This window comes from Lates calcarifer, linkage group LG24 (assembly GCF_001640805.2).
Source record: "Lates calcarifer isolate ASB-BC8 linkage group LG24, TLL_Latcal_v3, whole genome shotgun sequence".
NCBI lineage: Eukaryota > Metazoa > Chordata > Actinopteri > Centropomidae > Lates > Lates calcarifer.
The window spans coordinates 5,208,886-5,236,745 of record NC_066856.1 but is presented as its reverse complement, the minus strand read 5'-3'; the positions used below and the strand labels follow the sequence as shown (position 1 = coordinate 5,236,745).

Genomic DNA, 27,860 nt, shown 5'->3' with positions numbered 1-27,860 from the left:
CGCTTTTGAAATGTTTATTTACAGTAGGGGACATTCATGTACAAATCTGTTCCCATAGTAACAGAGCTTATTGTTTCATAGACACAAATTTACAGTACAGACCCAGTGGAAGTCTAGAGTGCTTGCTGTCTACATGTATAAGTTTAAACTGGTTTGTCTTTATTGCTTCAGAGAGACTAGATCCCTGGGAAGGTCAGTCCTTAATGTGAGAGGAATATGTGACATGGCTCTTTAAACAGTATATACGTCTTAAAAACGACAAAATTTGCATCATTACACAGAATTAGAAAAACTCCAAATTTCTGTCTCAGAGATATTTGCAATATTACACAGAAACACCTGAAATAAAAGCAGCAAGAGCTTAAAATAATCAAATATTATCTCCAAGCATGGCACCAAATACAAAATAAAGAGAAGATACAAAGAGGATCGAGCAGCTGGTTCTGTTCAGAGGAAAGCAGCAAACACAAGGAAATGGACAGGAATCAACACAGATTTGGCTTCTGAATTCAAAAATCATGAAAAAGAAATGAGAAGAGTTTCTTCTCACTGTTTTGTAATAAGTGCGACAAACAGTCCCAACTACAAACCACGTCAGTCATCAGTACACATGCACATATATGATGACTGGAACTGTATTTGTGCTATATACACAGTTTTTGCATACTGTAGAGAGATTTCCACCTGGTAAAGTGGAACTGTCAGTATTAGCCTACACCTCTCCAGAGCTATCAATACACTAAGAAGAGGAGTTGTACTTTTCATAGTATCTGGTATCAGTGGCAGGAGTTTGTTAGTTTCCTTCAACCTTACTTGTGTTTTTCTATTCAGTGATATTGTATTTCTCAGAATGCATTTAGCCCTGTCATCAAAATATGATGGTTTCATTTCAGTGTAAGTCTGATAATTAAGACTGAAGCCTGACATTGTATCTTATACCATGACCACTAAGAATTCTCTGTTCTGATTGGCTGACAAGTCCAACACAACATTTTATGTTTCAAAAATGGAAGTGTTCATCTCACATCAGGGATTTCTGTTTTTATCTGTGGGGGGGGGCTCAGCTGGAAAAAGGTGATGTCACATACTACTCCACCCTCAGTTTTTCTTCATTTTCAACCTTGTGATCTTCAGACAACACTAACTCAAGTGACATCACTGTGTGTGTAAAAGCTCTCCATATCTGTGCCCTGCTGTCTGTAGATTTCTGAGGCTTAACACTGAAACTGAACCAACATGTTGATCAGTCTGTTTTGTGGCTCTGCTCTCTGTTCTATTTTCTGCTCCTCCGGGTTTATCTCTGGTTGAATCCAAATGTCCAAATTCCCCTGCATTTGCAGACTCAGATGTCCAGAGGCTTCTAGAGACTCTGCTGTGGATGTAGACTTCAGCAGACTGACTATTACATTTTAAGCCCCATGGATGTGACACAAAAATAATGATCATAAAAAAATAGACACAATTTAACAATATGTATGTGTTGTTGTTTATTTGAAGCCACAAGGTCAGTGTAGTATTTGTTCAGGAGCTTTTGGTTGAACTACACAATCTTTCTCAGCAGTTGTTGTCACTGAATCCAAAGTTTAAGTTCAAATTACATTTTTTCTTATGGTGTTCTGTCCAAAACAGACATCTGCTGAGAAAGATCATATCACATGGTCAAAAGCTCCAGAGGAACTAGTGACATCCATGGCATCTACTGAAGTGACATCTAAACTGGGTGGATATTTGGATTCAGCCTGTGTCTCTCTGCCTCTTCTGTGATGGATTTCTCCCTGCTTTATTGTTGAGAGTCAGTCTGGGAAAACAACCTCAGAATTCAATTTCCAAAGTTACAGTAGTGTGTGGAAATATCTCACACCTGTCACACCTACATTTGGCCAGTTATTCAGGGGGAAAGTACAACAGCAAACCAAATGAAATAAAAGTGACATAGACCTACTGTAGCTGTGTTAGGACATGGGCATGTGGGTATCAAGCAAGGTGATGCATTATGGGGAATATATGTGAGTAGGTACTTAAAAATGCACTTAAAATCCAGCTTCTTAAATAAAATCAGTTTGACTGTGCAACAGCATCTGATTATACACATAAAGTATATATGGAGGGGAGTTTGAATAAGCAGGTTTATTCCTTTCGTTACCGTGACACCACTGACTTTTCCTCCTCAGAGGTTGGTAGTGCATGCATCAGTAGATGAACTCGCCAGGGACCTCCTGCAGGGCACTGAAAGGCTCCTCAAACTTGAAGCGCTTGGAGATGGCCTTCTGCTCGGCAGCCAGAGCCTCCTTCTCTGAGGTGGAGGACTGGCGGCACTGACCCAGAGTGTAGGCAGCCATGACTATCAGCTCCTCCGTCACTGGGCGTTCCTCCTCCTCCTTCTCAGCTGTGGTTGCGCTGCCAGGAGGTTCAGGGATGCTGGTGGTGGTGGATTCCTCCTGGTCCTCTGCTGAGGGATTCTCCTCCACCGTCTGGGTTTCCTGAGATTCTGAGGACTGAAGCCAGGGGTGTTTGAGACACTGCTCTGCTGTGGCTCGATCCCTGAAAACACACACACACACACACACACACACATTGGTAGGAATGCCTCATCAATCACTGTACCAAGACACTGAAGTAGCCCAGAAGTGAGGAAACTAAGGCGTGTAAACCTCAACATCTGTTAGGGGTTCTCAACCTTCTTTGAAATCTTAGTGTGTAATTTTTGTACAACTACTACAACTACTGCTACATTTAGTTGTACTTAAAAAAAGACAATATACTGTATATATTTAATTTAGTATAGTTAAACACAGTGTTTGGTGTAGACTTAAGGCTGTGATTAACCTGCATGTTTATTCATTTGTCCGATGATGTGATCGTAAAATAATGACTCTGTCTGCAGCTCAGCAATCTAATATTTATGAGCCATGACCAAATTCAAATGTACAAATGCATCAGATATAAATTTCATGCTTGTTTTGTTGTCTGACAGCAGAAAAATATGTAAAAGGGAACAATTGAAATGGTGAATTTGGCTACATTAAAACACATACACTGATTACAGAGAGAAGGAAACCAAAGTGAGGTTTCTGTCCATCAAGAAAACTAAAAGAAACCTCAAAAAATGCTATTACTGCTATATACTGGGGAGAATAGAAAATATCCATAAACTATTACCACTATTTATTTTTCTCTCTGTAATCTGCCAGTATGACAAGAAGAGGAGACACTGTTCCTAAGAAAACCTAAATATCTTCACATTACTCACTTCAGCCATAAGAGTTTAGATTAATGAATGACTTCCTCCTCCTACCCAGGCAGCCATTTTGTGATAGTAAATTATTAAAATCAGTTTGCAAGTGAATGTCTGCTCATTCTCTTCTCTGCCTTTTTTTCCTGAGAAAGTGCCACATGAGTTTATGTGAGGTGTGGACAAGCGAGGTATGGACTGACTGTGGCTGTTTGCGGAGCAGCGTCTGGATGAAGGACAGGGCGGCCTGGTCCAGGTGCTGCAGCTCCTCCTCTGTGTAGCTCACGTTGAGCTGGGAAATGTTGAGAAAGGTCTCCTGCTTGTCCTCGCCCAGGAACGGAGAGATCCCTGTCAGCATCACGTAGGCCAAAACACCAATACTCCTGAACACACAACGTGGAGCACAGTGCAGTCACGGTTAAGGAAGGCTGATATAAAAGGAAGAAAAAACCTACAATATATAAATAACTATCCATATAAAAACCCAAATGTAAGCAGTGTACATAGATAGTGTCTGTAGCAAGTATAGGTAAACGAGAGTATAAAATGAATAAGAAATAAAATAATAATAACATAAATCAAGAGTGATAATGACTGAAATTAGGTTTTCATTGTTACTTGAGTTATATTTGCTGCTAATTCTTCACAGTATTTGAGTTTATTGCTGAGAAGCAAATTAAAAAAAACAACTATTTTTATGGTTGTACATTATGTAACTGCAGTATGGTTGATCACTTTAAAGAATAGTTTTAATAGTTTATGTTTTAATTTACAATATTCAAAACAAATGATCTAGAAAATGAGAGATGAAATGTATAATGGTGGCAAAAAACATGTAAATGATTAAAGAGAACAGATAAATTGCTAGGAATTGTTAAAGAGATCCATGAGATGTAAAGACTTCTTTATTGCCAAGATTTAGACATTACAAACAGACAAAATGAGAAAAAATATTTCTTTTAATTATGGATATATTAAATGGGTTGCATCCTCTACATTCTCCTCTACCCAAGTTCTTACTCTTTACTGATCAGACCACTAGGGGGAGCCAAAGTTAGAAACAACAAATTCTACACACAAAAGTTCAGGGTGGTAAAGAAGCTGTAGCAGCAACTTCAGTGAAACATCTGGTTATAGCTGTGACTGTGACTACTATGAATAAAGTTTATGGGGGAAACTGTGACAGTTTTACCAGCAGATGATATAAAACTGAGACACTACTGACTGTTACAATGAGCAAAACAAACCCACACCCCTACAAACAGAGAGGTCCAGCATCTATCTTAAATTTACGACATTCCTCATCAGAACAAAGAAAGAGTTTCCTTACCACATATCTGTTGCTGTGCTTATGGGTTCGTAATTTAGAATCTCAGGAGCTGAAACAATGAACACAAACATGTACATTAACATTCGGATCTACATCAGTTCAAAGGTGGTAGAAGTGAGGTTGAGCAGCGACTCACCAACATACTCCGGGGTTCCCATAATCTCTCTGAGCTCCTGGTGGCTGCAGACCATCCTGGACAGACCAAAGTCCACAATCTTAATGTCACCCAGAGGAGAGCTGCTGGTCAGCAGGATGTTCTGAGGCTGGAGGGACATCACAGCACATGTTACTACTAGACAGGAAACACTCACACATGTGCATCTGTCTAATCTGTACCATCCTATCTTCTATCCTTCACATACAGTGCAGCAGTGTCTTTTATGTTTAACCAAGTTCATACATGATATACCCATCTGTGGTAGAACTTCATTTTAGGTTTTACACTTACAGTCAATTCGCCTTCACTCATTATGGTGTTAGCAATGTTTTCACATTTTTAATTCCCACATTTTCTGAAATTTGCCCATCATTGCAATTACTGACGCTGCCGCCAGCACTGAGCACTATTCTGCTTCATCAGAATGAGAAAAAACTACTAATGCATTAGTACAAAGCTGGTCATGTTTTCAGAATGATTACACCGACAGATTGCCTCACCTGGATTCTAACAAGTGTCCTTTTTTTTCTACCAGGGCTGAAGCTTTTTCGCCTGTTGCGACAAAATTTTATTCCAGATGGCTGGAATTTTAAGTACTGCATTAGATTTACTGATAAATTCTGGCTTTCAATCACTGCCACTATGTCGTAGAATTAGAATTTCCTGAAAGAAGGGATAAAACAACTGATTACTTTAATAATCGATTCATATCCTATTATCTTCTCAATTACTGATTCATCATTTAGCCTATGTATCATCAGAAATCTTAAAGATTAAAAATGCCCATTGTAATTTCCTAGAGCCCAAGATTATGCCATTGAATGTCTTGTTTAATATGAACATGCTACAGATTTGACCAAAACAATGTCCTTACTCTTGATTATTCACAGAACTCACCTCTTGCTCCTGTTGCTGCTGAAACTTAAATATATTTTTTCCAAAACTGTGAGCACCACAAAACTACCATTGTACTTGGGTGGAAGCACAAATCTGAAGAGACAGATAATCTGAAAACCTGGACAGATAAAATAAAAACTGTATGCATATATATATTATTATTTTCTGGAATTTAGGGTGGACCCATTTAAAACTAATTAAAAGTATGTGCTGTAAATGAAATGTTAAATGATTAATTTATTTCTCATCTCAAATGCTTTCAAAAACTGGTTTCGATGGGAAATTGCTATGGTTCTATTTTCCTAAGCCTACAGTGACATTGTTTTCCTGGAGAATGTATTAGGTTTTATCTTAACTGACTGGTGCGATTTAAGAATAAGAGTGGAACTGAATGGACTATAAAAGGAAGACAAAATAAAGTGATAGTGGAGATGATAGTATGTGTATCTGCACTGACCTTCAGGTCGAGGTGGACTATGTTGTTCTGGTGGAGGAAGGAGACTCCCTCCAGGATTTGCCTCATGAGCCTCTTTACGTCCTCCTCGCTGAAGGCCTCATCCTCCCGATCTGACACACACTGGTTGAAGATCTCGCCTCCGGCCGCACTGCACAAGACATACAGCAGATAAGAATACAAAGCATCTGCACTTGCCTCTTTGAAATTCTTCATAAGAGCAGCAGAGATCAGTCAGGTTTGGAGTAAGCATCCACCTAAGGATCAGTCTCTGTGTAATGTCAGGGAGGCTATAGCCTGGACAGGTCACCAGTCTTAAACGCACAGACAGACAAACAAATTTGCCTGTAATTTAGAGTTCCCAGCTAACCTAACCTGCATGTGTTTGAACTGTGGGAGGAAACCGGTTCACCGGCAGGAAACCTAAACTACAGTCTGGGTTCCCTGTTTCATCCACAATCTCACCAAAATGATTGGGAAAACTTGTTCTACGTCAGGCTTTTTATGGTGAATCCCACATGACACTGTGGAAATAAATCACCATCTAGCCCCAATGTGTGAATGTGTATGTGTTTTGACTTGCTGGAGGTGGTGGCAGAAATAGCAGAGCACCTCTAAATATAGCAAACTAATTATGAGCTTCACTTGAATGAGGCCATTTGTACTGTTGACTGATCACTTTCTCTTCACCTCCGACATAAGAAAACAGCACGGTGATTATAAAACAAACAGTAAAATGAAAACTGTCTCAACCTATTGCAAACACAACAACTACTGCCCTCCTCCAAGCACCCTTAATTTCCTTTGACCTGAGATAAACTCTGATGGACAAACTCAATTAAAAACTCAAAAAGAAAAAGAAGGTTGGTAGTCAGGAATAGACAAGGTGTTCCCTCAGGGTGCTTGTGAATTAGGCTTTATCTCAGAGGAAGGTGGAGGAAGAGTAGGGGTGAGTGAGAATGTTTTGGATTTTCAAGGTGAGAAGAAAGGGCCTTTAACCTGACTAGAGAGAGTAAAAACATTAGGACAGTCTGGAGGCTATACCTAATGAAAGTCAAACAGTTCCTCACAGGACCTCCATTCTATGCATTTATCAAAGTAGGTGCAACACAACAGTGCAGGCTGGCCACAACCTGTACTGCACAGAGGTCCTGAATTCATGTAGTCGGTTATTTATGTAGATTTGACTGTCATTCCCATCAGTAATAGCATCATTGTAGTCACCAAGTTAACTGTTGACAACTGGGACTGAGGTAATGTCACTTAAAATAAGACAGACAAGTTAAGAAACATAAGCAGTCACATGATCAGACAGATTTTTAAGAAACTTCCAGGTTAGTCAAACAAGACAATGAAGTACATTTTCCAACATTTCAGGTGCACTCACTTTTAGTTTGGCTTTGAAATAAAGTGATGTAAATAATCTGGGTTTCTATCTGACGTCTGATTGTCTGACTGCTCATGTTATTTGACTTGTTGGACCTTGTTCAACTTTGAGTGCGTGATTCTGTGTTCCCTTGTGCAAGTAAACACACTATCTTGTGTCAGGATGCGGGAAGCTTTTAATTTTCCAACTATCTGATAAAATCATTCGTCCTCCAGTCACACTGTAGCAGCTGAAGAAAAAGAATCTTGTGGCCTTGTTTATGAGACTTTAACAGAACAAATCAACTGCCATAAACCATTAGTGAAGGGAAATCTGATGTCCTGATCACTTGTTCAGATGTTCCAGACGTTTGGTTATACTTGAGTGAGTACAGTGTTATCATCATCCACAGCCACAGAACTTGGTCAAGGGCAGTGGCAGCAGTAATACTGATAACTAATAGAATCTAACATGCATTCATTGCCATAGCTGCCACTGTGGTCCTCTGAGGTCTGGACACTGTAACTTTTTCCACTGGCCCCTTTTTTGTGTGTTTTAGTGAATTTAAGTGATTTCTTTCAATTCAAATAACACATTTTTACAATTTACTCTGACATTTTTGCTGGCAAATGGCTTTGTTTTTATTGAGGGAGATGAGCCAATATAGCCAAAGAAACATCCCTTTCACTGCCTGAAGCTTGGACAAGAGAAGGAAGGAACACGTAGGGCAAAGTACTTTTAATAAAAAATGGAAGCTATGGCACAGCATGCATATCTGTTGGGTAGGAGGAAACTGGAGCGCTTGGAGTTAAGTTTCTGTTTAACTCAAGTTAACTCATTTAAACTTGATTTATTATTATGTATTATTTCCTGAAAAGTAAAGCAGACCTAAAAAAAAAAAAGTATACCTGGTTAAACTTACTGAAACACAAATTCTCTCTCTGAATATCTTAAATAAAAACTTTGCCTCACTGCTGCTATGAAGGCTCCCCACAATAATCTCTAGTAAATAACCAATGGCACAAATGGCTTGTGAGAACTTTCACTTTTATTGCTTTTTTAAATTTTATTTTTGTCTGTCTTAGTTGTGGTTGAGAATAACAGATGTGTCTTTGTAAGAAGCTTTGTGCCGTATAAACTGTCACAAATTCAACTTTAAGAGTTGAAGCAGTCTTTACACACAAATACACACCCTACTATGTAGGCTTTGGTGTGTGTGTGTGTGTAGGGCCAGAAATCACAGTCTGCTTCTTGGGCAATCAGAGCACAAAAGAGGAGGAGAATTCTGATAATAATTAGGTCAGCTGAGGGAATGTGCGTGTGAAATGATTGGTTTCTAATCTGAGTCACCATTGCATACACACACCTGCACACACGGCTGCTTTTGGCACGTGCATTTAACTGTTGGGATCAAACTTCATTCCTCAGAGGATCAGACAGAAACTAATCCAGTCTGGCATACAGAAAACAACAACTAAAGACTCAATAGAGTGTAAAACCTGTAGTGAAACCTGCCTCATCTTAACAAATTCTAGAAAGCAACAGCTGCAAAAACTTGTCCAAGAATGTGTTTCAAACTACCTTTTAAAGTCCTCTGCCAAAGCACTATAATGTGAGAGAAGATGGAAGATAACTGCAGGATAGTCGATCAAACTGTACTTGTACAGTACCTTATACACCTTATACAGTGCAATTTAAAGTGCTTTACAAATAGAACCAGACTGGAGAGGAATGCACAGGAAAAGTAAAAATGTCAAATGAAAATGTAATGTAATGTAATGATGAAAATGTAAAAATGTAATGATAAAACCAAAGAGATAAAAAATAATGATGGTTTATAGACCAGTTTAGGGTTGAAATTAATAATTATTTATTTATTTTCATTGTTGATAATTTTTCTTATTAATCAATTCATCACTAAGTCTATAATCTATATCTAAAAGTTATGAAAGAAGACCATCACAAATTCCCAGACCCGTGATGTCTTTGAATTGCTGGATATCGGCGCTAATAACCAGACTCAATTCAATTTGATACTCGATGATTCAGTTCCCACAGATAAATTCCAATGTTGTGAAAGTGTGTCTAAGAATGTACTCAGAGCTCAAATTTCTTCTATGTTCAACAAGTGAGCAACACTGTTGTTTCCTAGAATTAAAATTATGTAAAGTGCACATTATCAGCTAAAGTATAAAAAATCTCTCCGTTACTAAAAAGATAACATGTCATGATTAAAATTGCAATTAAGATTTTTCCTAACTTATTTGTCGAAACTGTTTGGTAGTAATAATATAAGACATGTAGAAAAACAGTATTTTTTTTTTTACAGAGAGTGCCTAGGGATTTATCAAGCACATATTTTTTTAATCTAAGTTTTCATAGGAGAATTTAAAGAGATTTAAATTTTGGAACGCTTTAGATCTTCAGGCAGGGAATTCCAGAAATAAATTATGAATGTAATTTCAAGGACCTGTAAGATGTTATGCACTGATGTTCATGGGAAGAAGATTAAAAACTGAGGAACAAAATATGAGGAAACATGGCTGGAAATGACAAATCAATTTTCTAAATAAATCAATTGACATGAATACACTTTTAAATATTTATTTTGACCTCAGTGACTGAGAAGACTCAGTAAATGGGTCATCCACACAACCAGAAACAGACAGACACACACACACACTAAAAAAACACCTCCATTGATATGATCCCAGACAAAAGCAGATTGGCCTGTTGCCTCTGTGGTGCCCCTGAATCCTGAAAGTAGCTTTGAAGCCCAGTGAGAGGTCAGGTTCATGCAGGCCAGAGGGCAGTCAGTCAGAGTTTGATTGGCAAGTTCCTAATGTAATTAATGAAATTGGTGTCAGCTCAGTGCTGTGGGAATAAATCGATTCAGCTTTGATCAGCCACTCGTTACGCTGTACCTCAGATGGTTTTGTAAAATAATGATAATAATAATGATAATAACATGAACGTCAGCTGACCTAAATAATCTGACCTCCTTCCTTCACACCATAAATATAAACAAACACCAAAACAATAGGGGGAATTGAGCAGGGTCTGGACTGTTGTCTGAAGGAAGCCCTGAACTGAAAGACAGGGCAAATATAAAAGTATTGGCTATTCCTTTACGAGTATGCCTCAAAATGACTGCATAAAATGGGACTTATCAAACTCCAATTGTGCCATGATCACAATTAAGTTAGAAAGAGGTGCAACAACAAGGACAGATCAGCATAGAAGAGGAAACCATCCCCACAAAGGACAGCAGAGACAAAGAGACAAATGTGCGTGACAGGGAGAGGGGGAGCAATAAAGTCAGAGTGAGGTCAAGTGAATGCCTGGAGCGGCCCTCCATACTGCACTCATAATGTATTCATATCCAGCAAACTGGAGTTTCCCACACGGCAATGGGTCCATTTACAGCAGAAAACAGCAAGTTACAGTTTTAGTGATGGACCCACATTTGTCCAAATGCCTGAAATCTGACATCACCACTAATTACATTTAGGGCCGAATTAACCTGCTACAGGGCCCCAAGGCAAAAATGAGCTGTGGGCCCCTATTGAGCCAACCCAACATGAGCCCTGACACCCACTTTTTCCCAGAGCCCCAGGAACCTATCAGTGTTCTATGTTAGTATACCTACTCCCAAGTTATATTATATGGCTAGAGGAAAACTTAAGTATGCACAATGTGAGCCTTACATCAAACATTCTTATTTTACATTTTAGTTTTTTATTGTGCTTAGTTTGTTATTACAAAAGGTAATGGCACAGGGGTGCGCCAAATACTCCTACGAGTACAACTCAAACGCAGCATGCAAGGAAAGCAAAGCATTAAATTGTATTTGGAACAGTAGATCTGCCAAATTCAACTTCTTTTTTGGAAAATGGAATTTGCTCTGGATTCCTTGCCCTTATTTACACATGGTAAGAGCTTTGTATTCTATGTTTATATTTATTTTTGCTGTCAGGTCCCACTGCAACACTGAACTTACGAGATATGTCTGTTGACATATCTCTTTTATTTTTCTTACTGTCAACAAATCCCAAGACTAAACTAAACCTGAGATCAAATCAATATATGGTGTGACCACACCACAAAGGCAGGTAGGTTGTTTCAAGCATCATGGAGAGGTTGGTGCAGTTGTTCTCTGGCTGTATGTTTGGCCTCATTGTTGCACAGAATAAGTCTAGGAACTGATCAGGCGCCTCTCTGTCAGTGCTGCATGATGAATAAGAATCTGTTCAACTTTTTCACAGTACTGTATCTTATTCATCTGTCTGCCATAGAGCTCAATTCTTGTCCAAAAACTATTTGAAAACAATGAGCCACACTGTTGCACTGTGACATCTTTCATTACCATTAAAGTTTATTTTGACTTGGTTCCACATACATGTACTTTTTCCACAAACTTTTTGAAGCCCCCTCGTACATTGTCCTGCTGGCCCAAATACTAACTAGAGTGCCAAAAGTGGATTAATCCGCTGCTGAAAATAGTTCCTAACAAATGCACTACTTCCTCCTATTTGACATCGTTAAAACTACCGTGACCAGCTGTTTTAATTAAAATTACAGAGCCTTGCTTTTTAAAATAAAACCATGTATTTGTGAGCCATTCTTAAGGATTTCTTCAGTTGAGCCCCGGACAGGCAGGTTTGGTCTCTTCATGGGATTTGCTGACAGTAAGAAGAAAACCGAACACCAGCCTTATCCTTAATGTTTGACAAAGCTAAACACAGAAAATGTCGAAAATAGAATCCATAAAGTTACAAACAGTTAGTTTGTGTGAATATTAACAAGTTGATTTAAACCATCAAGTCAATCCTATGTTTTGTTTCCCCTGTGTGACTCTCTCTCTGGACAAGTGGCCATGCTTTGGCTCATCACGTGCGCTTGTGCGGCTCAACTGACATAATGAACTCCCAGCTGGAGCTCAGCCAGCAATGAGGCCATGGAGCTCTCTATCGCTCTCATTCATTCTCTCTAGACGCCTTCCTCTTTCTGTTTAACTGTTCTCTCCATCACATTTACACTATTCTTGCCTCTTTCTCTTCCTTTTTTTAAAATCATTTTTCCCACTCTTCATCTCTTTCTTTCCTTCTCTCCCTACCAGCCTGAAAAAAGCTTTGGCCCCTTTGCCTGTTTTCCTCACCAATCCCTCCCTCCCTCCCCCCTCCCATCATGGCATGAATAGTTTTCTATGTCAAGTTGACCCTCATTCGTAGAATATTTGCCCCCTCCTCCCTCCATCTATCTTTCAATCTTCCTTCATCACCATTTACCCCACTGCCCGAAATATCTGTCAGCTGTCAGCCAAATAAAAGATGGGGGAGAGAAAAAGACGAGTATGTTGTCAACGCCTCTCCCCAGAAAGAATGAAAGTATTCTGCTCTATTTCCTTTCGATATAAAAAGCACAGAGGAGAAATAAATAAGAGGAAAGGGGGGGTTGGGTGGATGGTGGTTGGATGGATTAAATGGTGCTGACATGAACTCTAGCAGTCACACAGGAATTGCTTCCATTGAACAGTTACCTCTTCATTCATATGATCATATCGTAGACTTGAATTGATCGTCTTTTCTTGGGTTGTTTATAAATAGCTGGAAGGGATCTAGAAACTGGAAAAACTTCATATAAAAAGGGTGTGGCGCAACTACTGCATGTTAATAACATGTTAAGAGGAATTATGAGACAAATAAACATTATATTGTTTTCTTTATTAGAGTCATCGATGTGAGAGGGTCCATTAATAATTACATTCTGGGGGGAAATATCGATCAAATTACAACATCAACCAAACTGTAGAATCTTTCTGTGTTAGTATGGCTTGGTCTATGTACGTGTGTGTGTTTGTGTGTGTGGGTGAGTCTGTGCAGGTTGACTATGTGTGTCTGACGAGGAGCACTATCCTCACTCAGGGCAGCAGTTAATTCTGAGATTATCCTTTTAATGAACAATGGCTGGGATTAGGATTAGGGACTGAGGTGGGGGAGGACTCTGGCCAACTGGAGCATTTAAAGGGGCATTTATGGGATCTCCTTAACAGGACAGATTGCATTGTATGGCATGTGCTGCTGACAGTACATAATCCTGTAAAATACTACAATCCACACAACACTGGCAACCTCTCCACTCTACTCCATTTCTCATTCCATGCAAACAGAGTGAAATAAGAGAGGCACTAAAAGTGAAAACAAGCTTGATGACACTGGACTGACACAAGAAAAATGATCATAATAATAATAATAATAATAATAATTGTCATTCATTTCATTTCAACTTTTAATCATAACTAACATTTAACAGACACTTTTATTATCATTTTATCATTATCATTATCATTTATTATCATTTTACTTGTCAAAGTCAATAGAGTTGGGACGTCAGAGGGGCTATTTTGGATATCCCTAGATCTTGAGTTTTGAGGTGTTTAACTCATACTAGGAATTTAACACAACTCAGCTTTATGAAAGGGCAGTTTTATCACTGGAGTTCTCCAGTCATTCAAGTCACTTCAGAACATTAAGAGACACGGTGTCTCAACACAGCTGGCCTCTAGTTTAAATATCACCACCTGATATGATCAGCTGCTGTCAAAAAGCAGATGAAGAGGTATTTGACACTGGATCCTCTATGGTGCTCCTCTTGTAACACATTTATATTGTTTTATTGCTTGATGCATCTTTCAGGCATAAAACAGTAGGTGTGTGCAGTGAAATCAGCACTGCATTGTTTGCGGTGTATGCATAGAGGTCATGAATGACAGATGACAGTTGATCCAGAATGTGTCAATACTATCCAATCTAGCAGTTTGCCTTCAGTTTGTGCACGCGTGTACTTGTGTGTGATGCAGGCAAAATCCAATATGGCTTGAGGGAGAGAGAGAGACAAGGACAGAAAGACAGGGGAAGTGAGAGAGACCTTCTTGATCAGCCGGGCATGACATGAACTGACACACACACACTATGGGAACCAGGTCAAGCATAGCCCAGGCATGACCAGTGAGATGAGATCATCGACAACTGGTGTGGCTACTGTAGTCAACACCACACAGTATCACGTGCATGTGTGTGTGTGTGTGTGTGTGTGTGGTGTGTGTGTGTGTGGTGTGTGTAAATCCCACATACTGGGTCAAACCAAGCTGTGCTCCAGTTGGTCTTTTTTCACTGTTACTGATGGATTTAACACATCAAGCTGCTGTCAGTCTGTCTACTTCAGGTCTCAGTCATAATCCTGGGACACAGGAAACCCAACCTACCCATATCCAACAACACAATATGTGTGTGTATACAAAGGACACAGGCGAGGCACATTGTTGGCATAGCTAGTGTTTGCTGGAGCATTAAGGTTTGGCCTGAAGCTGTGCAGGACTAAAATGCTGCAGCTATATTGCCTGTCCCCTCTCACACTTTTCCTTTGAGAACATCACACTGTTCACTTCCTGTGGGTTTTCTATGTTTAGTCACTAGCAAAACAAACAGTCTGACACAAAAAATGTATGCCTCTTATTCTAAAGAACACCCTTGCACACAAATTAAGACTTAAACACTCAACTACATAGCCTACACCACCTTGGCAATAAAAAGGAAAAACAAAAACTTATAATTACAAACATCATAACCAATTATCACAGAAAGAGAGACAAGGAGCTGGTGAGAATCAAAGACAAGTAAACTGAGCAAACTAAAAATAGCCATGAGACAACAGAGCTTTTTTCACAGCAGATATTTTGAAAAAATGTGTGTGTGTTTAGGTTTAATACTCACAACTCCAAGACTAGCACCATCTCAGAGGCCATCTCATAGACCTGGTGGAGGTTGACCACCCGGGGACTGACTGTGGCCAACTCGAGCACTGCAATCTCATGGATGATCTCCATCCGGCAGTCCTGGCCTTTCCGTCTCTTCCTCATGAACTTTGCAGCATACTCGTAGCCTGTGCATTTCTCCACGCATTTTCTGACCACAGCAAATTTTCCCCTGGAAGACAACAAGACCATCAGTGCTATGTACACATTGGACATCTTTAGGTGAGACAGTAACTGGAGGAGCACTTGGACTCTCATTGTACTAACAGATACCAAAGTAAACATCATGGCCTGACATTTAACCCAATCTAAGTTCAATAAAAGACCATGCTATTCCTTCTAAGAGATGCAACATATTTGTCCTCTGAATTCTGTTCTGGTTGGTCAAGTGAGTTCACCAGACCTTAATTATTAAGAATTAACTTATTGATCTAGACTGAAACAGTACTGATAAATGTGAAAAAAGAGATCATTTGCAATGAAGAAGTTCACCCATCAAAGTATATTTTGCATCAGGAGGAAAAATCCTTTTAATTATGGTATCAGCCCTAATCTATTCTCTTTAGTGTTTAATGAACAAGACCAATGGCCCCTGAATTTCTTTTACGTCCAAAACCCCCGGGTGACTGAGAGGAATGTTTTCATAAGATGGTTGGAAAATAAAAGCTTTCTGCCTTGTTTTTCTGTTTTGCTAACCCTCAAAATTGTGCACAAGACTTATTTCAAGATATGGAGAGAGAAAAAAATGAGCACATGTGGTTGCTTGGGAAAAGAATGATAAGCAGTTAGACAGGTTGTTAAACAACCTTACAGTTTATCCAGATTACCTAAACCACTTTAGAGGTCAAACTGAAAGTGGACACATCTGAATTGTTGCTTATAATCCCACATGCACAGGAAAACTGGTCAAAGTTTAACCTTGCCTCATTTGTGACTTAAGTACTTATACATTACTCTATGACTCAGTTCCTTCTGCAAACTAAGAGCTGTAACCTCCGCAGACTGTACTGGCCACTAGCCCAGCCTGACCAGTGGATTTAACATACCCTAACCCTACTCCAGTGCAGAAGAACAGCAGAGGAGAGGGTCACAGTCAGTTTTAAATGCTAATTTCACCTCAGGCAGAAAGTACACACCTGTGAAATCACAAAAATAACTTTGCAGACACAACTTCCTGCTGGATAACTGAGAAGAAATAAGTTTTGAATTTCCCCTACAATTTGCATAGAGAGCACTCTGAGAGCATAACACAGAGTGACAGGTGGAGGTCTACAGTCACAAATTGGAACTATGTCGTTGGTCTGTAAACTGTCATGAATATTTAAAATGGACAACTTATAAAATATTTGTACAAGATTTTAAAGGAAATAAAACAGAGAAGACAATACATGACAAGTCTAACAAGCCATACTAGCAGCTCTGTGACACCTGAGCTAAAGGCAAATTTTTATGCAAATATGCTTACAACGACAATACTAAAATGCTAATGTTTAGCAATATTGGACAATTAAATTATGTCTTTAATGGAATCATCCCCTGGGAACCATGAATGCTTGTAAAAATGTTACGGTAATCCATCCAGTATCTGTTGAGATAGTTCAGTCCTTCCCATTCCTAAAGACAAAGACAAAGCTACAGAAAACAAAAGGTTTTTAAGATGTGCACTGATTTGGCTTCTCTGCGACATTTTAGGAGGCTGTTCCAGAGTTAATGAGGAGCAGCAGCAACTGAAACCAGAATTATAAAACTAAATAATAGGGTTGGTAAAAAAAAAAAAAAAAAAAAAAAAAAAAAAAAGTGTTGGCCAAGTGATAACTGGCAGAGATAGAAAACTGTAAATAAGCTGCAAGAAAGTGATGTACAAACATGTCATGACAGACACGGGTCTAACAGTGAAGTACAAATCTGGATGGATCTGTTAATGAGTGTAAAGTAGTATTTGATAAAATGTGTTATGTATTGAGATAGACTTTAATTATTTCTATGAAAAAATCTGGCATTAGAGGTTTCCCAGCTAACGAGGCAGAGGCTGAACCAAGTTCTGTTTGAAACCCAGCTTCACAGATGGGTATCTGGTGTTAATGCTGGGTTTAAAAACATAAGTTTAACACACTGTGTGGATCTGGCTGTGGATGTTTTTGGCAGTGTTTCCCTTTCTCTTTTCACCACAACAGTCTTGCCTGACCCAGTTTTATTGCAGACTGGAAGGTGGTCTCATGTGAAGACCACATAGCGCTGTGCGCACACACACACACGCACACACACACGTGCATGCTGCCCAGGGGAAATCCTCTGAAATGCAGCTGGTGATGGAGATGACAAGCCCACATCAAGCCTTCCCTCTGGCTACTGTTGGCAGTCAATGCTCCAATAATCAGCAGCAGCACCCTGGCTGAACCTGACCGATCCACAGTCAAGACACATACACACTGACATGTCAAAACTGCTCTCTGTTAAATGTGGCCAGGAATTATTCTCTGGCATGACATAAATAAGGATGGGATAAAGCAGTTATAGCAAATCGAAATGATCCCTATGCAGTATTATAAATTGTCAGAGGCACATTTGCACTTTTGATTTAACCTACTTCTCAGACTCAGAAAGGACAAGTGTGAGAAAGAGAAGACACTGAAATTTGATCTGTCAATTATAGCTATTTTTACTTGGTCTGTATAACACCAAAATAAATGGTGTTAAGTTTCTACAAATGTTAGGCCTGGTAACCATCCAAAAGGTTTAATGTAGAGCAGCACAGCAGGCAGCCAGTCAGGAGTCTGCTGGATACAAAGCCATTGCTCCATTTTGATGTGATTGGTTGCTGGCTGCTCCTGGCTACTGTGTACCAAAATACTGAGAGAACAAAATACTGTCCAGAATGCCTAGGAATGAGGTTTCACAGCATTTTAATGATAGGATTAACTAGTCTAATAACTTCGCCAAGTACATTCAGAATGTTTTCTGTGTGGTATTTATGTTTCTACTGCCTTTGTTTCCACTTGGACAGGTAGGCAGGTCTACCTTGTCGGTGTATGCTGCTTCTCCTGGGTGAACTGGCCAGCAGCTGACACACACACACTCACAAACAGCCTATGTTGCACAGCGCAAACAAAGAAATATTATCAAGAAAGGAAAAGGTAACTGATAACTGAAAAATATAATCCCTCATATGGCTGACATATCAACTTTAATATGACCTTGGTAATGTATACAGTACAGTGAGATAATACTTCAGGTTGTGGGGGTGGTATTGAAAGCAGCCTGGCCTTGTGACCCAGTGAATCCTGTCTATTTTCTGGGGATCTTCTGGCAGTATAGAGGGCAGTGACAGCTTTTATTTGTCACTTGATTTTCATGCTGTGGTGAAACTTCTCTGACATTTAAAATATGAACAAGTGAAGTTATTAAATAAAAGTTAGAACTATGAGGAGAGACCTAAAGTTCTGCTGCACTTTTTTATACACAGCAACAAGGTTCTGTCAAAATGGTAAGGGACAAATGACTGAAATTATCCAGTGACAGTATGACAGCCAGTAATACATTCTTAAATGATGAATAAATCACCACAAGCAGAGATGAATAAGAATCTGCTTGAGTCACACATTTCTCAACTTTTGTTCTATCAAGAGTTTGACATATTCACCACCTATCACAACAATAAAATCAGACTGAAATGCCTGATCATTTTCTCTGCAGGCTGTAAATGCAGAAAGAGTAAAGCTTTAAAAGAAAATCTTTTTGAAAATCTTTTTTATGGATAAAACATAGTACTTCAAAAAAGGTAACATTCATTACAAGCTCAGAGTGAATGCATTTTAAAATATCCCAACATGAATGGAAGGATTCTCAGGACTTTGACAAAGAAGACTATAGAGTCTTTCTGGGCCACAGGGGCAGTAAAAACTATAAAACTGATAATGGTTAAAACTAGCTGGCCTGCACTATAAAAACAAAAGAGATCTCTAAGATGAGCGTAATTCAAGTCAGTCTTTATGAAACCACAGCTAAGAGCAAGAACAGAAGCCGTGAGATTAGAACATAATGAAAAAGACTGTGTTGGTAGCCATAAAGGACTAGTGTCAGAGCACAGAGCATGACGAGCAGCTCTGGGCCTGAAGCACTGCACTGAGCTGCTTCATCTTCAGCTGGCCTCATGTGAGAGTCATGGGGCCAACGCAGCTGCGAGCCACAGATTCCAACATTTAGAGATGTTTCTTGATTATGAGATTGGACATCACAGCAACTTGTTACACATCAATTTATTGGTGCAATTGGCTTCTCCGTCTGTAAAGTGAATTTGATGAACCACATTATGAATGGAGAGACTGATGTCACTACACTGAATAACTTTGGGTTTGTTATAACTTTGGGTTTGGGTCTATTTGTCTGACCAAACAAGTAGGTCTTGTGGACTGTGTGGCCTTTTTTAAAACTAGTTTCTGACATTTTATGGATCAAACAGCAAATCAGTTAATTGTGAAAGTAATGTTGCGCCACTGTAGATTGTGAACTTTGAATATGAACATGATGATTACAAATTTAATATATTTTTTTTCCCCCGATTCAAATAAAAAGACATACCTTACATTAAAATACATTCTATTTTACATATAATACATTCTACAAATCCAACAGCTCACAACATCCCACTCTGGGATGATGATACTCCAGACAGTACTCGACAAGCACCATTTACCCGTTCCCTACATTCTCATTGGCTATATAAAGTGCCCCCCCCCCACACACACACACAGACGTCAAAAATGTACTGCTCAGTGTGTGTATGTATGAGTGCATGGTGATACCTGTATACATAACAGAGTGCAGCCAAAAACGTTTGCTGCACACAGCATTATGTCAACTTTAACTGATATGTTCAAGGTTGAGTGTCCTGGAGAACAGACCTCTGACTCCTTCTGTCTGAATATACCTTTTTTAAATTTCACAAATGATGTAAAAGTGGAAAGTTTCCATAGAACAGTGGCCAATGATCATACTGGAAAGGGAGGGGGGGAGAGAGATTGAGTGACAGAGAGAAAGATATTGCTGAGAAGACAGTAATCCACGCATACAGAGGGCTGGTCACTCATATACTGTAGCACAGTGTTCTGAAGCATAGATACAATACAACATACATGCTCAATTTGTTGTTGAGGACATGATTTGTATTTTTCCTGACTGAGTTGTCATGTTTCAAAGACCCCTGGAAGCAGTGTGTTTCAGTCTGGGTGTGGCCATCAGTAGATAGATGCTGTTTGGTTTGGAAGTCTGGGCCTGCTCTTTAGAAACCATACTGGGCCACCACAGCCTTTTCTAAAGCAGCGTCAGCACATTTCCAAAGCCAGCAGCCTCATTCACAGACTACACCCTGAAAGAGATGGCTTTTGTGTGTGTGTGTGTGTGTGTGTGTGTGTGTGTGTGTGTGTGTGTGTTTGTCTGCGTCTGTACACAGACCAAGCCAGAGGTGATGGCATGGTTACAAATAATGTAAAGAAGTCAACTAATGGGTGCAGTGGATGGCTTTGGGAAGCTACAGCCTAAAGCCAAGCTGTGGCAGAGCGCCTTACAGTGCATTACTGTGCTACTGTGTGTATTAACACACTGATTAGGTTTGAATACAATACATTAATGGAGAGCTGGAGCAGGCTGCACCAGCTGTTCATAAGCATGACCTGGTTATGGTGTAAGTGTTTACTAAGTAAAGATTTATGCATCACTGATTGCAGCACACCAATTACAGAGCTTAACTGTAATAGTAAATATTTACACAGCAGTTATTCCCTAGTTCAACTGGCTTTGGAAATTTTATCATGCTTAGATATTGCTGAACTACTACTACCCAGGTTCAAATTCTGTGTCCTGTGAAAACAAGCCTGTGAGCTTTTCTCCACTGTAATGACTTCTTACAGCTCTGAAGACACTGATGTTTTCAATGCTGCTTTATGACTGAAAAGTCACAATTTGACATACTCCCTGTGTTGTGACAAGTCAGACATAGTAATTTTTAAATAAGCATAATTCATGTTGCTGCCAATGACTTGATGAATACAAAGTAATAAATTTTGTCATATTATGTCATATTAATGGTGTAAGTGATACACTATGGTGATTGGTTCTAGGAAGCCCCTCTGTATCCTCATCTTGACTGATGAACATAAAGGCCCATTCAAACTCGATTTATGTCTCTACGAGAGGAGGGGCTACTTTAAAATGAACTCTCTTGGTCAGTGATTTTAATACTGTCTAGAGTATATACAGTATGTGGATAATTCAGCCCCAACAGTAATAATTACAGCCACAATCATCTACTCTTTTGGCAAACCCACGGCCTTCCTGTAATTTAAATACCATCCTGAGTGACAATGTTGTACTTTTAAGTGGATCCCTACGTTTTTTTCTGCAGGAGAAGCTGCACATCCTGCTGTGTCATGTCTTTTTTCCTCTCTTTCTTTAATAAGCGTAGTGTGAAAACTGCCATTTGTCTAAAAGGTTGTTGAAGTGATGGTGAAATCCAACACATAGGCCTATTTGGGAACCAATATGATGACAAAATAACATTAGTATGCTGAATTTTCTATTAGCAATTCCTGTTTGATGTACAGACAGCTACAACTGGATTACACTAATACTGAAGACATGATGATTCTCAGGCAAGTTGCTGCAGTATCTCTTATATTATTTGTAAGTGGATTTATGTACGTTAAGTCACGATGGACATTGAGATAATGAAATAAAAATGACACTCAATGACATTATTACGTGTTTCATGTTTATGTATTAAGATTTAACTGTGTTGACTCCAAATAGTAGTACAATTTTTGATACAAATCCACCTCATGCTGTATCTTTGCATCATGTCTATTCTTCAGTACCTCCCCTTTAACTCTCCTGCAGCCCACTGGAGGCTTTTGGCTCTGTCCTGCAAAATAATCATGTCTATGACAGATCACAACTTCCCGATGTTTCCCGATGATTAAAATCCCATTGCAAGTGATTTAAATGAGTTAAATTACAGAGGAGTATAGTGAATACTTTTCCCCACTTTCCCTACAATGTTAATCCTATCCAAATGGGGCTTAAGTGTTCCATGCAGGAGAAATATGTTTTTCCACCTACAACAAAATATTAGCCATTAGTGGTTTCAGTGCATGAGCTTTCGGAAAACCATTTCAGTGAATCCCTGGCTCTAGCCATGTGGACTGTGGAGACTGTTTGCAGTCTCATAGCTTGGCTCTGTGACAGGCAGCCAGGCAGCCCGGGATACATTTAATGAAATAAAGATTTTCACTGGCTCTGGGCCAAACACTCCAACCAGCATCAACAGACTCCCCATGCACACACTCGGGCTAGCTGATAGTGTGCACCCTCCTGTCAATTTACTGTCTATGTCACTAATCTTAAAGCCACAGACACGTAAGCCAGATGACCTAAACTGGGATGCAGTTCTGGAAAAAAAAGAAATTGATCAGCTATCAACAGAGTTCCCAATCCCTGGTAGCTTCTATTGTAATAGCCATCAAGTATGCACTGCAGTTTAGACTTCACAGTTAGCTTGGATTCCATCACATATTAATATCAATACATTTTCACATCACTATAAATCATCAGGTACCATTGGGATAAAAAAAAAAAAAAGTAAATCAGTTGATCAGTTGAGTGGGTTTAAGCTTTACCTCCCTGAAAATAAATAAATTCTTTATGGAAAACACAACATGTAAGCCATTCTTTGGATCTGAAATGGAATAAATCAATCTTAAAAAGTTTAAAAATATTGTGTAGTGTCAGCTATTATCAGTAAATTTAGTTAAAAAAAACAAACAAAAAACATAGCCATGAAGCCATGACAGTGGGCTCCTAGTGTGATATCCTAGTCAGGGTGGCTATGTGCAACGCTAAAGCTCTGCCCAGGGCCATATGGGCTAATAAGAGAGTGGCCATTTCTGTCACTAAAACCCATTATGGAAAAAGCTTTGGGTCTTGACCATATGGAATTCAATGATCGCTTCGCCATTGTCACAGTCACCAAAGGAGCTTGGCTGCAGGCCATCTGGAACTCCCACTGCAGAGACGTACTGGAGGGTATTACCTTAAACTCCCCTAACCCCTAAATGTGGGAAAAAGCTAGTCAGTTGCTAGTGGGGATCAGACAGCAGCTTTTTATGCAAATTCCTATCATCCTTTTTACAATATTCAGTTGCTTATTGTTTCTATTCAGGGATAGTGAGTTTTTGGCAGTATGTAGCTGGTGAATGAAATGTTCTTTCAGCAGCCAATCCTCAAATATCATGTCACAGCTTCTAACAATTATCTGAACACACTGACAAGTAGTCTTGATATCATATGAAAACTGAACAAATGCATTCATAAAACCACTCACTCTGATTGATTATCTATGTCATAGAAGTTGGTTTTAAAATATGATGGTTTGTAAAACAGAATTTTTGGTAAAATAAGGAAAAGAGGTATATGAGTAATTGAAAATCAATTAATTATGTGTGAGCAAAGGAAAGACAGGGGGAAATGTCTGCACACTTACAGTACATTCTGTCCATGACACAGAAGACTTTCCTGAAATCCAAGACTAACAGCCCCATTTAAACAGGACAGGTGATACGTAAAGAGATTTAAATGTTTAATATTACACAAAACATTTAACTGTGCACAAACTCTGGGCTGAGTACTTATTCACAATGTTCTTTAATGCTTCTCACATTTCAGGGCATTTCAGGAGTTGGAAGCAATGTATATCCTGGAATAACCCCAGAGAGAAGTCCTTAATTTTGATTTTGAGCATGTGACAGTAACCACTAACCGAACCACTTTAATGTGGCATTTCTGATGCTAAATCTTTTTTTGCAATATTTTTGCATGGCACTTTTTAACAGGGTTTCATTTAATGTCCTCTTCTTTTTTTCTAGGAATTCATTGTTGCTGTGGGTGAACATTTGAAATATAGCACCTCCTGTAACCTGAAGGTTTTGTGTCTGAGAATGACCTGCCCAACACTGAGTTTTCATAAAAGGCAAATTAGGATACACTTCAGTGAATGAAGACAAGTACCTCTTTTACTATGAACTTTCTATCTGTCCAGCTGTTCAATGTCTAATTTTAACTAAACACAGTTGGGTTAGATATGTGTCCAGGTGATGACTATAAAACTTAATTCAGACTGGTGGCTGACCAGTGAATGACCAGTGCAGTGGAGGGAAACCCTGCTGTGAAAGCTTTTATAACCTGGCTATAGCATAAATGGGTACTATTTAATATCAACTGGCTGTGGAGTAGCAGATCAGAGGAACTGATGTCTTGTGAATGTACAAACTGAGGTTTGTCTGGAACCTGAACGTGCCCCTTTGTAGGCCTAGAGAGAAACTTAGCGTGCCACCTAATAACCAGGAAAATTTGTGCTTCAGTCCACACATGCAGGGAGTTTCCCCACAGAGCAGGAATGCTGGGAAACTGGGCGGAGGGGCGTGAACTGGGCACCATCTATCCACGTCTCAGTCTGGAAAGTGCTCACCATGCACATCACACTTCACACTTTATGAACACATACAAGGCTAGAACGTTGTGCTACAGGCAGAATGTTCTGCATGCTTGTTTGATGATCATGCTTCGGTTTTAGGCCCTGCTATACAGCTGTGAATTTCACCAGCAGAGATAATCCAGAGTGGAATAATGTGACAGAAACTTCTATACAAAAAGAACAGATTCAGTTTCAGTGGAATAAATAAATAAAGCTGAATTAACTCAGAGTAAACACTGAATTCATAAAATCAATAAGTAATGTCTATGTTCCAGCTGACACTAAATGTATTTACATATGATCATGTTTATAGTCCAAATAAAAAAACTCACAGTCACAACAAACCAACAAAGAGCACTGTATGTGCCAGTTTACAGCCAAGCCTTTAATCTGAAAGGGCCTCATGAATGGAATTCCACCACTGAGTTCAGAGGGCTCAACCAGAGAACTGGCCAAGATTCAGCCAGGGAATAAACACAGGTTGTACGGCCAAAGAACTTCAACCCCCCTTCATCAGTTACTACACTAGAACTATTGCTGAAAACAGCTTCAGCAACACGTTGATTTGATTCTAATCTATTTTGTCAGTCCACTATGCTACCATCCCTACAGGAAGGTGAAGCTGTACCCCTGCAGCAGCTAGAGTGAATGCTTTGTGTGTTATAGTTGCTTAATTCATCCCAAAAATACCCAGAATCTAAAAGAAAATTTATTTAGCCTGCAGTTTTCAAGTACTGTAATCTTTGGCTTCCACCTGTCATTAGCAGTACATGTAACTTGCTGCTTAAGCTGGGTGATTGGATGTTTCTTACATATATGCACCTTGGGAGTCACAGTTAACTTTTTTATGTCCAGTGTTATGCCTTTGATTTTTTTAATGGAAAAATTGGCAGTTGTTAATATTTTGTACTGATGATTCAACCAGGAGAGTTTGTAGACCTTCTCTACAAACATATAAATTGATAAAAATGTATTAATATTATATATAAATATATATAGGGAGAGAGAAACAGAGAGAGATTCTTACTCTCTCCACAGTTATGAGCATGCTTACAGCAAGGAGTGCAACAAGACAACATGTTTGATTGTACTGCTTTGGTGTACGTACATGAGCCTGAACACATGAACTTGTGTCAGCTGATCTGTTGACTACAATGCTGTAGATCAGAGTAGCACTGCAGATTAATGTAACCTTTCATGTTGTTCTGTGGCAGCTAATCTCAGTCACAATGTCATGTCATGCGATGCAAAGCCACTCACTTACTCACTCTCTTTCAAACACACACACACACACACACACACACACACAGCCTTTGTTGTGGTCCTCTGAGACTCAAACGTACATAGCTAACATAGCTGCATAACAGGAGACCATTGGCTGAAATTACTTTTGTTCAGCCAAATCTAAACTCAGCTCTTATCTCTAATGTTATACCTGGATCAACACACACCGATACTGTTATCCCTGACAAAAAGCTGACAGAAAACCACTTGAGACAATGTGACTAAAGTAATTCTAACTGTGATTAGTCATGGTGAAAGCATATTCTAACCCAAAAGGGATTGGCCTTGTGACTTTGTTAGGGGCTATATCCCAGATCAGTTGAGCATACACGATGGAGGGCACTTCCTCTAATAATTAACCTTTTAAGAAATAATTAGAAACATTAGCTGTTCAAAAGGGTACACTGCTGCCAGATCCCTGGCATCAAACAATGTCCTGATCTAACTTCCCAAATTCCAAAGACAATATTTTTATTCACCTTTCAATATGTAACTTGTATTCAGTAACACTCGCAGACCTAGAAATAAGATCATTAAACAACAATCCCACAAAATCAGCTGAACATCAGTAGAAAAAGTCATACTCTACTGATAATGATATTGCTTCTGAATCCAGATGTATGTCAATACAGATATATTTGTGTGTTCATAGGGCAGCAGTAGATCATTAATGCAAGTCAAAGCAACTCATTACTCTGGCAGATCATGCTCATGGCTCACTGGACAGTAATTTGAGGATCATAAAGTAAGAGGTAAGGGGAGTAATATGGTGAAGCCAAAGAAAGAGGGTATATATATATATATATATATATATATATATAATTTGATTAATTAAAGATGGAGGATATCATTTTGTACAACTGCAGTAAAGAAATGCAGTTAAGACATAAATCCCAGACATCTGTTTACTGGTACAACCCAATCAAACCAATCAGGCATGGATACAGTACCCTGGCAGACAGCTTAACTGCTCCAGTGCCAGCCCTGCTCAGTGAATGAGCTGCCGTGCCAAGTCAACAACAACAAGAATTATTTCAACTGCTCAGAAGTATATTTGAGAGAAACATATTTCATTCTACGCTGTTTGAAATATGTACATCTATCCTAAATAACCAGAATGCGCTGCAGTTTACAACTGGCAGTGTCATATAAGCCCGACAAACAACGTCAAATTTGAAAATAAAAATCACAATTGCCATTTTCAAGCAACTTTAAGTTAAGTTTTCACTTAAAGCCCACGGTACCAGCAGTTCGTATTACCTTCCGAGCTCTTTGCCGGGGATGATGGTGTAGTGGTCGGTGAAAGTTTCGTTGTTGATGGTGGTTTTGATTTCGGACAACAAGCCGCTGACGCTGCGGCTCTGGCTCGGTTCGGCTGCTGAGCTGTGCAGGAAGCGGGTTCGGCTTCTCGTGTCCCCGGCGAGTGGACATTCGGGGATCATGACGTCGTTTTTATTGGAGCGGTTGGTTAGCTAAAGTCCAGATGAAAACTTTGACGAAAAGTAACGTTAGCACATTAATATTAAACGATACAGCTGACTAAACGATAACAACTTCAGAAAACCGAAAAATATTAATATTTAGCAGCTTAAGAGTTAGAAGCATCTGCATAGTTTAATGTACTATCAAATAACGCGACTATCCGGCTCATTTTGAAGTTACTCAATCTATGCTCCTCTTGTCGATTGCCAGCGACCCTCACTTTGCCGTTCACTGACAAACCGTAGTGGTGCTGGGCTTTCAGTAACCATGGGAGCTTGTGTTGATTGACAGACAGACTGGCCAATTAGGGCAATAGTGGAGT

The 27,860-nt window shown here is 39.3% G+C and overlaps 1 protein-coding gene across 1 annotated transcript; it reads right to left on the bottom strand.

Annotated features, from left to right (window-relative positions):
* stk17a (serine/threonine kinase 17a) lies at window positions 1–27,817 on the bottom strand. Its single transcript, XM_018673614.2, has 7 exons — window positions 27,317–27,817; window positions 15,209–15,421; window positions 6,074–6,221; window positions 4,699–4,825; window positions 4,563–4,611; window positions 3,436–3,615; window positions 1–2,541 (listed from the first exon to the last, which is right to left on the bottom strand). Exons 1-7 carry the CDS (start codon window positions 27,496–27,498, stop codon window positions 2,190–2,192), a joined length of 1,251 nt encoding a protein of 416 aa, XP_018529130.1. The 5' UTR covers window positions 27,499–27,817; the 3' UTR covers window positions 1–2,189.
* Between the last annotated feature and the right edge of the window lie 43 nt (window positions 27,818–27,860).

Coding starts and splice junctions, on each gene's coding strand:
- stk17a (XM_018673614.2), bottom strand. CDS start 27,498: ATGATCCCCGAATGTCCACTCGCCGGGGACACGAGAAGCCGAACCCGC. Junction 4,826..6,073: donor TAGTCCACCTCGACCTGAAG/GTCAGTGCAGAT, acceptor ATGTCCCTCCAG/CCTCAGAACATCCTGCTGAC. Junction 2,542..3,435: donor CTGCTCCGCAAACAGCCACA/GTCAGTCCATAC, acceptor GTGTGTTTTCAG/GGATCGAGCCACAGCAGAGC.